The 16,737-nt window shown below is 43.1% G+C and overlaps 1 protein-coding gene across 3 annotated transcripts in view; it reads left to right on the top strand.

Annotated features, from left to right (window-relative positions):
- galt2 (Polypeptide N-acetylgalactosaminyltransferase 2) overlaps window positions 1–16,737 on the top strand; it is a 138,103-nt gene that overhangs the window by 65,525 nt on the left and 55,841 nt on the right. For all 3 annotated transcript variants that reach the window (XR_001329933.2, XR_001329936.2, NM_001173688.1), the window contains 1 exon segment: window positions 13,315–13,405. Coding sequence is in view for 1 of the 3 variants with exons in the window: in NM_001173688.1 (NP_001167159.1) it covers window positions 13,315–13,405 (91 nt within the window). In the remaining 2 variants the exon portion in view is untranslated.

Genomic DNA, 16,737 nt, shown 5'->3' on the forward strand with positions numbered 1-16,737 from the left:
GTCTCTTGGCGGCTAACCATATGGAGGGAGGTCTCTTGGCGGCTAACCATATGGAGGGAGGTCTCTTGGCGGCTAACCATATGGAGGGAGATCTCTTGGCGGCTAACCATATGGAAGAAACAGCCCCATTTTTATTTTTTATAAAGTTTGATTCATTTTTCCTGAGCCTGCCCAGCGTGTGCTGCATATTACTCAACCATCTGTTTGAAATCAGGCCCAGAACCGAAGACTCATCAGACTGACTTAGCAAAAACTTAAAAAAAGAGAACAGGAGAGTGAAAGATGTTCTCTGTCTGCCAAATGTCAACATTTTAGCCATGATTAATTGCACCAAATAATTTTGCCATCGGTGGCAGCAGGTTGGTTTTGGCAGAAGGACAGCCTTTCATAAAAAAAAAATTCTAATTGATTCCTTGACTAAGTGAAGCTTATGCTGACCTTTTCACCTGCCCATGCCAGAAGAGTCCTTAATGAGGATTAAATAAAGCTGGATGTTTTTGTTACTTTGAGTTTGATGATTAGCTAAGCTATATTTATCGTTCTGGGCCAAGCAGAAAGGTTCAAGTCTACGGCCACATTCACATGGCCACATTCATGAACATTAAGAGAGAAATATATTGTTAGAACAGAACATGACATTGTGCCAGCTCTATTCATGGTATTTCTATCTGTAACTTTCATTACGGTGACGTGTGAAGCAGGTTTTCTTGTTTTGCATCCGTTGTTAGCTGTGGTGGTTAGGTCTAGGTGTTGTGGTTCGTCATGTTCATGTCGTCATTGACTGTCTCAAGGCCAAGGCTGACTGCATGGCTCATGGAAAGTACACAGTAAACGGTTTAGCTAAATGAGAAATTTAAAGCTTGTCTGAGGTAGGCTGTTACTCTAATGCTGTTGGGTCACTATGCATGGCTGTTGAAGTTTGAATAAGCCTAAATGGTTGATCTCTCTCTTTCAGAAGTTTGCTCCATCACCATCTTGTAGCTTGTCAAATGACCTTTGTAAATCACTCCATTGCTGTCATTTGGTAAATGAAAGACCTTTTCAGTTGTCCTTCGGTAGGGCACTAACACACACTAACCACACCTAGGGCTGTGGCTGTCATGACATTTTGTCAGCCGTGATTGTCAAGCGAATAACTGCCGGTCGCACGGTAATTGACCGTTTATTAACATACAGTAAACACGTTTAGCATCTCCTGGCTTCCATGCATAGCCTACAAGCCAATGGTGCAGACCTTTTGGAAAATGTCTAAATCATTTTAATATAACCTACACCATAACAATAAATCCATTATTTATTTTAGACAGGTCAAAAGAAACGTATGAAGAAATTGTAGTCTATTTCAGAAGAACAGAATAGCATACTCACCACCTTCCGGAGACACCTGAAACCCCACCTCTTTAAGGAATACCTAGGATAGGATAAAGTAATCCTTCTAACCCCCCCTTAAAAGATTTAGATGCACTATTGTAAAGTGGTTGTTCCACTGGATATTATAAGGTGAATGCACCAATTTGTAAGTCGCTCTGGATAAGAGCGTCTGCTAAATGACTTAAATGTAAATACTCTGAGTTGTCCTTGTTAGGCCCTGATATGGCTGTGGGCTACACTGGTTCATTTTGCAAACAAGATTTGCTTAGAATTCCGTGGCATTATTTTGTATTTTATAATATGAAAAATACAATTGAACATGAATAAAATAGAAAGGATATTTCTCCAAATGTTTTCCAAGGAAGTGCACTCATGCAGCTATTTTGTGTTGAGTGTTTAACAAAGAAACTTGTCTTCCCATATGCTTAATTTAGAGTTATTTATACAACTTTGTGATACAAACGTTGGCCTGTATGTTTTTTTTTTTAATACATTCTAAGGCTGCATGATGCGACTCTGATTTGAAAAAGTTGCATGAAAGGCATGGGCTCTGATTTTTTTTCTTGTACAGGCTGCACACACTTCATCAGTCTCTCATTCACAATCACTTGATAATATTCTCACCAGGCCTTGAATTTCCCGGCGGCATACCCCTTGTGTGGCTGTAATGTCCCTAAAAAATCCATGCCTTTTTCACCAAAGTGGCCGTTGTGCCCTTGGGCTGAATATAATAATTATACAGTTGAAGTCAGAAGTTTACATACACTTAGGTTGGGGTCATTAAATCTTGTTTTTCAACCACTCCACAAATTTCTTGTAAAAAAAAGAATATAGTTTTGGCAAGTCGGTTAGGACATTTACTTCGTGCATGACACAAGTCATTTTTCTAACAATTGTTTACAGACAGATTATTTCACTTATAATTCACTGTATAAAAATTCCAGTGGGTCAGAAGTTTATATACACTAAGTTGACTGTGCCTTTAAATGGCTTGGAAAATTCCATAAAATGAGTTCATCGCTTTAGAAACTTCGGATAGGCTAATTGACATCATTTGAGTCAATTGGAGGTGTACCTGTGAATGTATTTCAAGGCCTACCTTCAAACTCAGTGACTCTTTGCTTGACATCATGGGAAAATCAAAAGAAATCAGCCAAGACCTCAGAAAAAAAGTTGTAGACCTCCACCAGTCTGGTTCATCCTTGGGAGCAATTTCCAAATGCTTGAAGGTACCACTTTCATCTGTACAAACAATAGTAAGCAAGTATTAACACCATGGGACCACGCAGCCGTCATACCGCTCAGGAAGGAGACGTGTTCTGTCTCCTAGAGATGAACGTACTTTGGAGCGAAAAGTGCAAATCAATCCCAGAACAACAGCAAAAGACCTTGTGAAGATGCTGGAGGAAACGGGTACGAAAGTATCTATATCCACAGTAAAACGAGTCCTATATCGACATAACCTGAAAGGCCGCTAAGCAAGGAAGAATCCACTGCTCCAAAACGGCCATAAAAAAAGCAGAGAAATGTCCTCTGCTCTGATGAAACAAAAATAGAACTGTTTGGCCATAATGACCATCGTTATGTTTGGAGGAAAAAAGGGGGGAGGCATGCAAGCCGAAGAACACCATCCAAACCGTGAAGCACGGGAGTGGCAGCATCATGCTGTGGGGGTGCTTTGCTGCAGGCGGGACTGGTGCACTTCACAAAATAGATGGCATTGTGAGGAAGGAGAATTATGTGGATATATTGAAGCAACGTCTCGACATCAGTCAGGAAGTTAAAGCTTGGTCGCAAATGTGTCTTCCAAATGGGCAATGACCCCAAGCATACTTCCAAAGTTGTGGCAAAATGGCTTAAGGACAACAAAGTCAAGGCATTGGAGTGGCCATCACAAAGCCCTGACCTCAAACCTATAGAACATTTGTAGGCAGAACTGAAAAGGTGTGGGTGTGTGAGTAAGGAGGCCTGCAAACCTGACTCAATTACACCAGCTCTGTCAGGAGGAATGGGCCAGAATTCACCCAACTTGTTGTGGGAAGCTTGTGGAAGGCTACCAGAAACGCTTGACCCAAGTTAAACAATTTAAAGGCAATGCTACCAAATACCTATTTGAGTGTATGTAAACTTCTGACCCACTGGGAATGTGATGAGAGAAATAAAAGCTGAAATAAGTCATTCTCTCTACTATTATTCTGACATATCAAATTATTAAAATAAAGTGGTGATCCTAACTAGAGGTCGACCGATTATGATTTTTCAACGCCGATACCGATTTATTGGAGGACCAAAAAAAGGCCGATACCGATTAATCGGCTGATTTAATAAATAAATAAACAAAAAATAAACAATACATAAATTTGATTTAAAAAAAACATTTTTAACAATATTTATTTATTTATTTATTTATTTATAATAATGAAAATTACAGCAATACTGAATGAACACTTATTTTAACTTAATATAATACATCAATAAAATCAATTTAGCTGCAAATTAATAATGAAACATATTCAATTTGGTTTAAATAATGCAAAAACAAAGTGTTGGAGAAGAAAGTAAAAGTGCAATATGTGCCATGTAAAAAAGCTAACGTTTAAGTTCCTTGCTCAGAACATGAGAACAAATGAAAGCTGGTGGTTCCTTTTAACATGAGTCTTCAATATTCCCAGGTAAGAAGTTTTAGGTTGTAGTTATTATAGGAATTATAGGACTATTTCTCTCTATACCAAATATCAAATCATTGACTTAATTATAACATAATAACACACAGAAATATGAGCCTTAGGTCATAAATATGGTCGAATCCGGAAACTATCATTTCGAAAATGAAACGTTTATTATTTCAGTGAAATACGGAACCGTTCCGTATTTTATCTAACGGGTGGCCTCCCTAACACTAAATATTCCTGTTACATTGCACAACCTTCAATGTTATGTCATAATTATGTACAATTCTGGCAAATTAATTATGGCCTTTGTTAGGAATAAATGGACTTCACACAGTTCGCAATGAGCCAGGCGGCCCAAACTGCTGTATATACCCTGACTGCTTGCACGGAACGCAAGAGAAGTGACACAAATTCATGTTAGCAGGCAATATTAACTAAATATGCAGGTTTAAAAATATATACTTGTGTATTGATTTTAAAGAAAGGCATTGATGTTTATGGTTAGGTACATTGGTGCAATGACAGCGCTTTTTTCGCAAATGCGCTTGTTAAATCACCCATTTGTCGAAGTAGGCTGTGATTCGATGAGAAATTAACAGGCACCGCATCGATTATATGCAATGCAGGACACGTTAGATAAACTAGTAATATCATCAACCATGTGTAGTTAACTAGTGATTATGTTAAGATTGATCGTTTTTGATAAGATAAGTTTAATGCCAGTTAGCAACTTACCTTGGCTTCTTGCTGCCCTCGCGTAACAGGTAGTCAGCCTGCCATGCAGGCTCCTAGTGGAGTGCAATGTAAGGTAGGTGGTTAGAGCATTGGACTAGTAACCGGCAGGTTGCAAAAACGAATCCCCGAATCCCCCCTGAACAAGGCAGTTAACCCCCGTTCCTAGGCCGTCATTGAAAATAAGAATGTGTTCTTAATCTGACTTGCCAAGTTAAATAAAGGTGTAAAAAAAAAAATCGGCAAATCGGTGTCCAAAAATACCAATTTGTTATGAAAACTTGAAATTGACCCTAACCCCGGCAACAGCTCCGCCCCTCCCTGCAGCTACTTGCCTGAGCCTCCCCAGCTTCTCCTTCACCCAAATCCAGATAGCAGATGTTCTGAAAGAGCTGCAAAACCTGGAGCTGTACAAATCAGCTGGGCTAGACAATCTGGACCCTCTCTTTCTAAAACTTTCCACCGCCATTGTTGCAACCCCTATTACCAATCTGTTAAACCTCTTTCGTATTGTCCGAGATCCCTAAAGATTGGAAAGTTGCGCGGTCATCCCCATCTTCAAAGGGGGAGACACTCTAGACCCAAACTGTTTTAGACCTATATCCATCCTGCCCCGCTTTTCTAAAGTTTTCGAAAGCCAAGTTAATGAACAGATCACTGACCATTTCCAATCCCGCCGTACATTCTCCGCTGTGCAATCCAGTTTCCGAGCTGGTCACGGGTGCACCTCATCCACGCTCAAGGTACTAAACGATATCATAACCACCATCGATAAGAAAACAGTACTGTGCAGCCGTCTTCATCGACCTGGCCAAGGCTTTCGACTATTCTTATTGGCAGACTCAATAGTCTTGGTTTCTCAAATGACTGCCTTGCCTGGTTCACCAACTACTTTGCAGACAGAGTTCACTGTATCAAATTGGAGGGCCTGTTGTCCGGACTTATATTAAACATCTCCAATCAAAAATCAAATAGAGAATTGGCTTACTATTTCGCAACAAAGTCTCCTTCACTCATGCTGCCAAACTTACCCTAGTAAAACTGACTATCCTACGGATCCTCGACTTTGGCGATGTCATCTACAAAATAACTTCAAATACTCAGCAAACTGGATGCAGTCTATCACAGTGCCATCCGTTTTGTTACCAAAGCCCCTTATACCACCAACCACTGCGACCTGTATGCTCTAGTCGGGTGGCCCTCGCAACATATTCGGCGCCAGACCCCCAGTGGCTCCAGGTCATCTGAAAGTCTATGCTAGGTAAAGCTCCGCCTTGTTATCGTGACCAGTGAGCTGAGACAACACCCACCCGTAGCACGTGCTCCAGCAGGTATATCTCACTGGTCATCCCCAAAGCCAACCACTCATTTGGCCGCCTTTCCTTCCAGTTCTCTGCTGCCAGTGACTGGAACGAATTGCAAAAATCGCTGAAGCTGGAGACTTCTATTTCCCTCACTAACTTTAAACATCAGCTATCTGAGCAGCTAACCGATTGCTGCAGCTGTACATAGTCCATCTGTAAGTAGCCCACCCAATCTACCCACCTCATCCCCATATTGTTTGTATTTACTTTTCTGCTCTTTTGCACACCAGTATCTCTACTTGCACATCTGCTCATTTATCTCTCCAGTGTTAATCTGCTAAATTGTAATTACTTTGCTACTATGGCCTATTTATTGCCTACCTCCTCACGCCATTTGCACACACTGTATATAGACTTCTCTTTTTTTTCTATTGTGTTATTGACTGTACGCTTGTTTATGTCGCACTGCTTTGCTTTATCTTGGCCAGGTCGCAGTTGTAAATGAGAACTTGTTCTCAACTAGCTTACCTGGTTAAATAAATGTGCTGACAACAAAATCACACAAAAATAATCAATGGAAATCCAATTTATCAACCCATGGAGGTCTGGATTTGGAGTCACACTCAAAATTAAAGTGGAAAACCACACTACAGGCTGATCCAACTTTGATGTAATGTCCTTAAAACAAGTCAAAATGAGGCTTAGTAGTGTGTGTGGCCTCCACGTGCCTGTATGACCTCCCTACAACGCCTGGGCATGCTCCTGATGAGGTGGCGGATGGTCTCCTGAGGGATCTACTCCCAGACCTGGACTAAAGCATCCGCCAACTCCTGGACAGTCTGTGGTGCAACGTGGCATTGGTGGATGGAGCGAGACATGATGTCCCAGATGTGCTCAATTGGATTCAGGTCTGGGGAACGGGCGGGCCAGTCCATAGCATCAATGCCTTCGTCTTGCAGGAACTGCTGACACACTCCAGCCACATGAGGTCTAGCATTGTCTTGCATTAGGAGGAACCCAGGGCCAACTGCACCAGCATATGGTCTCACAAGGGGTCTGAGGATCTCATCTCGGTACCTAATGGCAGTCAGGCTACCTCTGGCGAGCACATGGAGGGCTGTGCGGCCCCCCAAAGAAATACCACCCCACACCATGACTGACCCACCGCCAAACCGGTCATGCTGGAGGATGTTGCAGGCAGCAGAATGTTCTCCACGGCGTCTCCAGACTCTGTCACATCTGTCACATGTGCTCAGTGTGAACCTGCTTTCATCTGTGAAGAGCACAGTGCGCCAGTGGCAGATTTGCCAATCTTGGTGTTCTCTGGCAAATGCCAAACGTCCTTCACGGTGTTGGGCTGTAAGCACAAACCCCACCTGTGGACGTCGGGCCCTCATACCACCCTCATGGAGTCTGTTTCTAACCGTTTGAGCAGACACATGCACATTTGTGGCCTGCTGGAGGTCATTTTGCAGGGCTCTGGCAGTGCTCCTCCTGCTCCTCCTTGCACAAAGGCGGAGGTAGCGGTCCTGCTGCTGGATTGTTGCCCTCCTACGGCCTCCTCCACGTCTCCTGATGTACTGGCCTGTCTCCTGGTAGCGCCTCCATGCTCTGGACACTACGCTGACAGACACAGCAAACCTTCTTGCCACAGCTCGCATTGATGTGCAATCCTGGATGAGCTGCACTACCTGAGCCACTTGTGTGGGTTGTAGACTCCGTCTCATGCTACCACTAGAGTGAAAGCACCGCCAGCATTCAAAAGTGACCAAAACATCAGCCAGGAAGCATAGGAACTGAGAAGTGGTCTGTGGTCACCACCTGCAGAACCACTCCGTTATTGGGGGTGTCTTGCTAATTGCCTATAATTTCCACCTGTTGTCTATTCCATTTGCACAACAGCATGTGAAATGTATTGTCAATCAGTGTTGCTTCCTAAGTGGACAGTTTGATTTCACAGAAGTGTGATTGACTTGGAGTTACATTGTGTTTAAGTGTTCCCTTTATTTTTTTGAGCAGTGTGTATATATATATATATATATATATTACTTTCCAAATAAATGTTATATAGTGATCGACTATCAATAGTGATCGACTATCAAGGATGGCTATAGGGTGATGTAGGCTTGTACACAATCGCCCAACCTTAACTCCTGTCTGTCTGTCGTTCGTTTTAGGAACAGCGGTAACAATAGGCAGGATTTAGGCTACCAGTTGTAGCTCAATCTTGGGTGCAATGATTTAACGTTACGTTAGCCTACATGATACACTAGTAAAGTAATAAAATATATAGCTGTCGGCTATATTAGCCACGACTTACCGTTCTTTGTGCAGCTTCAAATGTCGAACAAAGTTGGAAATTGTTGCGCCTCCGTGTGTAATTTTCTTCCAGCATGTTTTGCAAGTTGCAATCCGTTTTTGTTGATACAGCGTCGTCTTTATATCCGAAAATAATAATTTTGGGTATCATCTTTCCAAGGGCTCCATCTGATTTCACCTGCCGACGTTCCTCTGCACTGCCACGCACAACTTTTTCTCAGCTGGCACAATTTGATTGGCTGCTGTCCGATTCAAACTGTAATCCGTTAAATGAAGAGTTGATGCGCTGCACACTTTTTAATAGCGTCACTTTTAATATTTGGGCTTGGAGTCATAAGGCTAAAGTCCAAGTCAAGTCACGAGTCATTGGTGTCAAAGTCGAGTTGCAAGTCAACATATTTGTGACTCGAGTCCAAGTCATGTGACTCGAGTCCACACCTCTGGTACATGGTTCCTACATTTCAGCATCTGCCATCATAGTGTCGCTTTACTGCCTGGTTCCTTCATTAGTATCTGTCATCATAGTGTCGCTTTACTGCCTGGTTCCTACAGTTCAGCATCTGCAGCACCATAAACCAGTGTGTTCAAGAATACCCTCAGCTTTAACCTGACTGAAGTTGCCAACTGAAGATAGATTGAAAGAGACTGCCAACTCCATCTCTGCATAATGAGACTTGTGAGTACTGTGCATACGCATGTCCCAGTTCTGCAGCCCTGTTTAGCACGCAAAGATGATCCAAATCGTCACTTTATGACACTGCAGACCTGAATGATAATAAAAACACAAGTCTGTTAGTACAGACAAGGACAGTTCAGTGTGCTAGGTCATCATACTTGTTCTACCAGCAGGGCCTGTAAATATTGACATGGATGTTAGTGTTCCTGATCTCTGAAGAACACTCCAGAGCTACTCTCTTCCCTACCGTCTTCTACTCTCAACTTCTCCAGTTCCAGGTACCAACTTAAGCAACAGCCCCCCCCCAGCATCCTCAGAGAAGATTTTTGGTTACATTTTCCTCCTCTTCATCATCTGCTCCAGAGTAGCCTGGAAGACGAGTGATTGGGGGCTTGGTAAACTTCCAGTTTAAGTCCCTCTAGTCTGGCTGCTTCCTCCCTGCCAATGCCCCCTGACAGTGCATGTAGGGCTCAGCGAGGGGGAACAGTTGCCGTGGGGTTACTCCATGCCAACTGAGATGGATGTTCCTCTGGGCTCTCTGCATTCACACCTGCTCTCTCCTCCCGCTTGGCTCCCAGACCTGAAATGGCCCTGAATCACAAAGATTACATCATGGGAGTCAAGCAGGCCAAAACTAAAATAGAATTGACTGTAGTAGTCTACCACTGTACCAGACAGATGATGTATGGTTGATGATAGATGGTAGCATTGCTGTTCATAGCAGGGCGTACGCCCTACTGTGGCATATGTAATAGCAGAGCACAGCAGGGACCAGCAGAGCTAAAAGCTAAGTTTAGTGGCGCATGATGGTGTGGTATGACGGTGGAGCATGACAGCGTAGTATGCACCCAAGTTGTACGTTAACTTTGTGTGGTAACAAACTGGGCCTGGGAATTGCCCGGAACCTCACCATGCGATGCTATATCATCGCCATGCTATACTAGCACCATGCTATACTAGCGCCATGCCATGCTATACTAGCGCCATGCCATGCTATACTAGCACCATGCCAAGACATACTAGCGTCATGCTATTCTAGCGCAATGCCATGCTGTACTTGTGCCATGCTGTACTTGTGCCATGCTGTACTTGCGCCATGCCATGCTGTACTTGCGCCATGCCATGCTATACTAGCGCCATGCTATACTAGCGCCATGCTATACTAGCGTCATGCCGTGCTGTACTTGTGCCATGCCATGCTATACTAGCGCCATGCTGTACTTGCACCATGCCATGCTGTACTAGCGCCATGCTATACTAGCGCCATGCCGTGCTAGCGCCATGCTGTACTTGTGCCATGCTATACTAGCGCTATGCTATACTAGCACCATGCGATGCTGTACTTGCGCCATGCCATGCTATACTAGCGCCATGCTATACTAGCACCATGCCATGCTGTACTTGCGCCATGCTATACTAGCGCCATGTTATACTAGCGCCATGCCGTGCTATACTAGCGTCATGCTATACTTGCGCCATGCCATGCTGTACTAGCGCCATGCTGTACTAGCGCCATGCCATGCTGTACTAGCGCCATGCTATACTAGCGCCATGCTGTACTAGCGCCATGCTATGCTGTACTAGCGCTATGATATACTAGCGCCATGCCGTGCTATACTAGCACCATACTTAGGTGCCGATTCGATATGTATGTATTGAGATTCAATACCGCAACTTGTATTATGGTTTAATGTTCTAAAGATATTACTCACTATATGTCTGCTGCAGAGAGACGAGAGAGCATGAGAAAACAACTAGTTTTGATCAGTCAGGGAAATAAAAGTGCTGAAAACATGTTGGCTCACTATTTAAAATGAAGATGACGAACAAGCTATAGGATGAAAATTACCAGCGTTTTGGCACAGGTACAGCCGACTAGTGCTAGTTAACTACCTAGAAGAGAAAAAAAAAGATACTTGGAGTCAAAGTATATCCTCCAAAATAATATTGCGATATGTAACTGTATATAACTTTTATCCCCCGATCACTATAAGAAACCTCGCTTCCAACCTAAAAGTCAAGAAGCTTTTGGTCTGGCTAAGAGGATGTGTGTTTGACTTTAGTAAAGGCTTGAATAGCATTAGGATGCTACAGTAACACTTCTATCACTCATCTTAAAACTAGTGCTTTCTCAGGTCTCCCACCAAGAGACCCAACCGGTGGCTTGGTAATGAGTTGTTCATTAGCCAGAGGCTAACTCTGATGAGTGTGAGGAGGAGAGTCGTGTGAATTCCTCAGATAGCGCTGCCTGTAATGTTAATGGCAGCACAATAATTGTTCCCATGTTCTGTCAAGTGTGAGAAACGATGAACAACTGAGACTTCATGAGAATCACTCTGGAAATCGCGTTAACGTAGGCTGTTTGTCAGCGAGATGACTGTCAATTTCACACACAAGCAAACCGAGCAATGTTGACTCATTTTATTTGTTCGGTTTTTTTTCTTTCTGGAATGACCTGTTATTGTAAACGGTGTTGGTATTGTGGTTTTGCAGAGCAGACTTAATTAAGTGGAATACGCACATCATTCATTAGAATGATTATAGCGATCTGCATCCGTGTCAGCTACAGCCCACCACCACCACCATCATCACCACCACCACCATAACTCCCCTCCACTTTAAGAAATAACATCAGAACACATCATTTTGCTCTAGGAGACATGCCTCAAATTTTTCTTAATCGTTCTCAGGACATAAAGTACTTATTTATGCTCCTCTGTCTAAAGGTATAGATTTTTTCCTAAGGTTTGATCATTGATTTGATAAGTTTATGATAAAATGCTGAGCCTCTGAATGCTATTGGTTGCCACAGCCACCAGTCAATTTTGGCCTGAAGGAGCAGGCGACCAGAGCTGGTCGTGTTCGGCAGAGTGAGGGCTTCTGGACTTCAGTAGCTTGAGCTCTGTCCATACCATCCCGCCTGTTGGTTTATTTACTGCTAACCTTGGCAAGACGACTTCCTGTTTGAGTTATTGCCGGTCTGGCCTGCGGTGTGTTACAGGCTTGCAGTGCTGCAGTGTTTCACCGTTTGGCTTGGCCCATGCTGTCATTGTCAGCGCGGCCATATTTCACAACAGTTGGTTATAGAGGCAGGTGAGATTGAGGCCAAATTTGACTTGATTTTCCCTTACGAAAAATGCATCTACTCTTTCAAAAATGTCCATGAATTAGAATTCATAATAATTCACATTTCCTGTTGCTGCAATCATTTTTTTCCTGCTGTAGCAAATGAAGATTACATCTGTACTCTTCACTGGCTTTGTTTTGGCACACAGCTCATGTGTGTTCTAACACTGATGGAAATCCATCTGGCTGTTTAGTCAGAGTGTCCTTCTGCTTTTGATGTTGCCGTGACATCAGAACAGCAACCATATGAGAATAGGCAGTCGACAATTCCTCTCCATCGCACTCTGTTCTGTGAATCCTCACAAAACGTATTGTTGCGGATCAATCATGCACCTGGCGATGATTGGAAAGTTCAAGAGCATCTGCACCAGAGTTATTGTATAATTCTGTTTTCTTACCTTAAGTCTAGAACGTTTCTAAAATGTTGTCCTGATGGTTGTCAACAGGGAGACGACAACATGTGTTTTGTCCATTATTTAGTATAAAACGTTGTTTTTCTTTTTATATTGGGTGTTTTTTACAGGCTGTCGGTGTGTCTGCTCCAACATGTAGAAATACTCTTGGTCTGCCTCTGGAGAAGATCTAATGTGGTCTGCATGACTCAACATACAAATTGTGAAGTTATTTGAATGGCTGTGAGCCCTAAGATAAAACAAAACATGCCCCCTGTCCATCCTCTGTCCGTCTGGTTTTGATAAGTAGCCTACGTTCTAAGTTCTTCAATGGAATAATGGCTTTTGACAAACTCGCAGACATTTTAAAAGCTGCTCGAAGCAGAGCAATAAGTCAGGGGCACCTTGTTGCCACAGTAACATGATGATGCAAATCATGCGTTTCTAATTCCACAGCCAACCTTGAAGAAATAAATCAATAGCACCAACAGGGAACTAGGAAGACTACAATATTTTAAATGTTTTCTAACCATTTGCTTTCAAAATTAGTCTGGGAAATGTGCTTGACATTCTCGGTGTTTGACATACCGCTACTTATGAACATGGGTATTTTCTATCATTAGATCATCCTTTTCTGAGGAGGGACAAACATTTTCCACTGAATGTAGATTGTGACCTTCTCTACGTGTTTCTATATTCATGTGTCTTTGTTTCTTTGGCAGGATGACTGGAACGCTATTGACTCATCAAATCAGGCCCAGGCCCACCGCAACGCAGATGACCAAACCCACAGCCTGGAAACACTCCCCTCAGGTAGGAGCCAGATACCCAGCCAGGCATCCCACAGCACCGTCCATTCTGATTGGACACACACACTCTCCCCCCATTTACAGACATGATGAGAAGATTAGTCAACACAGGACTCCAGGTTGACATGTTGTTCAACCGACTGTGCAATAGTGCAGGGTTCCAGCTGTGGTTCTGTTTAAAACTAGTAAACTACCTTCACTGTTTACAAGGTCAGGGCTAATTATGCAAGGTGTGTGTGTATAGGAAGGCTATGAAAATAATCTGAATTCATCTGGGTGTTTTTCAGAGTGTCTGATCTTCATCAATGGGCCAATCACCCAAATCTCTCTCGTACCAGTTTGCGAGCCCATGTGCTCAACCGAACCGGGATCCGATTTAGCAGAGCTGCTTTATGCATTAAGCTTCGGGTGTAAGCATATGCTGACGTTACATAGGCTTTTCCTGCATTTAAAAAAGCAGCATGCCGTGTATGGAGGGATATAAATTACAGTAGTTTTAACATCAGAACTGTTATATATTCTCTCCTTGGCAAGGTAGTCCTTAGAGAGCTGTTCCATTTAATTTATGTCAGAAACGTGTGTTTTCTGTAAAGGTAGGGCAGGGAGACATCTTTCTGCTTTTGTATCCTGAACAATATGTAGAAAGAATACTCTGGGGTGTACAGTAGTTCCAGGGAATCATCACTATTCAGATATCTTGTTTCAATGCCTCACACTATTTAGTTCACTCCGCTTAACACTCAAGTTGGACCGAAACAAAGAATTCACAGAAGGGTTGCAGTTTTTAATTAAGTGGATTTCCAGATGGCCTAATATACAGTTATTCCTTTTTTGACTATAAGTAAGTATGACATCAGAGCTGAATTTAGCCATATCCTGCACCATCATTCCTAAATGTACATTCCCATATTACTACTGTACAATACGGTTTAAGATCTGATAGCAACTCCTTGACATATGGAGCTGAAGATCCATCCAAAATGTGGGTCCAAATGTGCCAAGGCAGCAGTGAGGGGCCTTCCCCTCTATCTGTAGGACTTTGTGCTCCTCCAAGCTGCCCATCAGCCACAGTACTGTGTTTCAGCTAGAGAGCTCCACACTTCCCCACACAAGGGTTCTTATAAGGCTACATGGTTCCCTGTCCGAATGCAAAAACAAGCCCACAGACGACCACCTCTGGTACAGTTTTGGGCAGACTGGCTCACATACCCTGAGTATACCAAACATTAGGAAAGCCTTCCTATTGTTGAGTTGCACCCCCCTCCTTTTGCCCTCAGAAAAGCCTCAATTCGTCGGGGCATGGACTCTACAAGGTGTCGAAAAGCGTTCCACAGAGATGCTAGTCCATGTTGACTTCAATGCTTCCCACAGTTGTGTCAAGTTGGCTGGATGTTCTTTTGGTGGTGGACCATTTTCTAATTATATATATCTTGTCTCATCGCCACAACTCCCCAACGGGCTCGGGAGAGGTGAAGTTAGAGTCATGCGTTCTCCGAAACATGACCCGCCAAACCGTGCTTCTTAATAACACCCGGTCGCTTAACCCGCTAGAGCAAGATGAGCCAAGTAAAGCCCCCCCCAGCCAAACCCTTCCCTCACCCGGACGACGCTGGGCCAATTGTGCGCTGCCCTATGGTACTGCCGGTTGTGACACAGGATCGAACCCCAGGCTGTAGTGACGCTGGAACACTGCAATGCAGTGCCTTAGACTGCTGCGCCACTCAGGAGGGCCCGGTGGACCATTCTTGATACACACAGGAAACTGTTCAACGTGAAAAACCCAGCAGCGTTGCAGTTCTTGACACAAACTGGTGCGCCTGGCTAGGGGCTGTGGCGGTCGAAGAATTTTGTCAGCTGGGGATTGTCAAGCAAATACCTAGGTCCATTCTAAGATGATGTACTGGTGGGTCCATTCTAACATGATGTACTGGCTGTAGGGCTGTGGCGGTCATGACATTTTGTCAGCCGGTCATTGTCATGCAAATAACTGTCGGTCTCACGGTAATTTACCGTTAATTAACATAAACCCAGTTGCTGTGTGACCGAGAGAATGATGGTCAAAAGATAAAGGAGAAAAAAAATCGAAATAAAAGTACATTTGAATGACACTAAGTAGCAGTGTTTTTACAACTAATACCGGTTTGCCTGAGGCTGATGCCGTGCAGGTGTTTGTACACATGCATATACACCCACTCTCATTCAAATAAACACATACAAGAACACACACATACATGTAATAGTACCAGACATGCACACAAACATATACAGTTGCCATTGCTGTTATGATTTTAGTGGTCCTTGATGTCCTTTGTTTTAAATGTATTATTATTACAAAAAATTGCTTTGTTTGCTGTTATCTTCGGTCTTTTCCTTTTTTCTCTTTAGTTCATTCTCTTGGTTGTTGGTGCATTGGGGGGTTCTTGGGGGTGGGGAATGGAATGAATTGTATTTTTTTTTCTTTCGGTGGGGCTGTGGGAGGGGTCTCGAATGGTTGAGGGACAGCTATTGGGGAACTGTGGGGCGGTCTTGGAGGGTTCGGGTTTCACAAGATTGTGATCATGATAAAGGAAACTATGACATATTTTATATCACTATCATGCACACGCACCCTCACACATAAGGATGGCTCTGTTGCGGAAAGACTGATACATGTTTGATAGTGTCTTGATGCTGTATTTTTTGTCCTTTATGTTCTAATACTTTGTTACCCCTTGTGTTTTTTGTAATAAAAAAAAAACATAAACCCATTTAGCATCTCGTGGCTTCCACACTGTCATGACACTCTCCTTTGTGAGGGTCAAAAGGACCCATCAGCTAGGCAATTGTTTGAGGATAGCTAGACACCCCCCCTCCTCTCCTGTGGAGGGGGGAAGAGTTTGGCCTGTTTATGACTTGAATACCATGCAGAAACTCTCCCCCACTCTGCAGAAATGGAAGGCTGAAAATCCTTTGTTACACAGAGACTTTTCCGCCAAAACTATATCTAAAATTTGACAATTAAACAATATTTCAAACAATGACAAATGGTCAGTGGGGATTTAAAGAACAATCTTGTAAAGTGTATTTTGTGATGTCATTAAGGATGGTATAACTATCTCTGAGGGTGTACACATGCTAGTTCTCAGGTTTGTATCTAAATGTTGTATAAAATATATAATTAAGTATGACAATATTTTGGAAAAGATAGAAATGTGATTTTAGCCTTCTAAATGAGAGAAACCTGGGCCCAGTCCGTAACCATGATCACGTGAGCACAGACATTGTGTCGGCGTGTTTGAACGCCCCTAAGACCAGAGTGCTTAAAAGGACTTGCTAACGAAATGTACATGAGACCAA

This window comes from Salmo salar, chromosome ssa01 (assembly GCF_905237065.1).
Source record: "Salmo salar chromosome ssa01, Ssal_v3.1, whole genome shotgun sequence".
Lineage (NCBI taxonomy): Eukaryota > Metazoa > Chordata > Actinopteri > Salmoniformes > Salmonidae > Salmo > Salmo salar.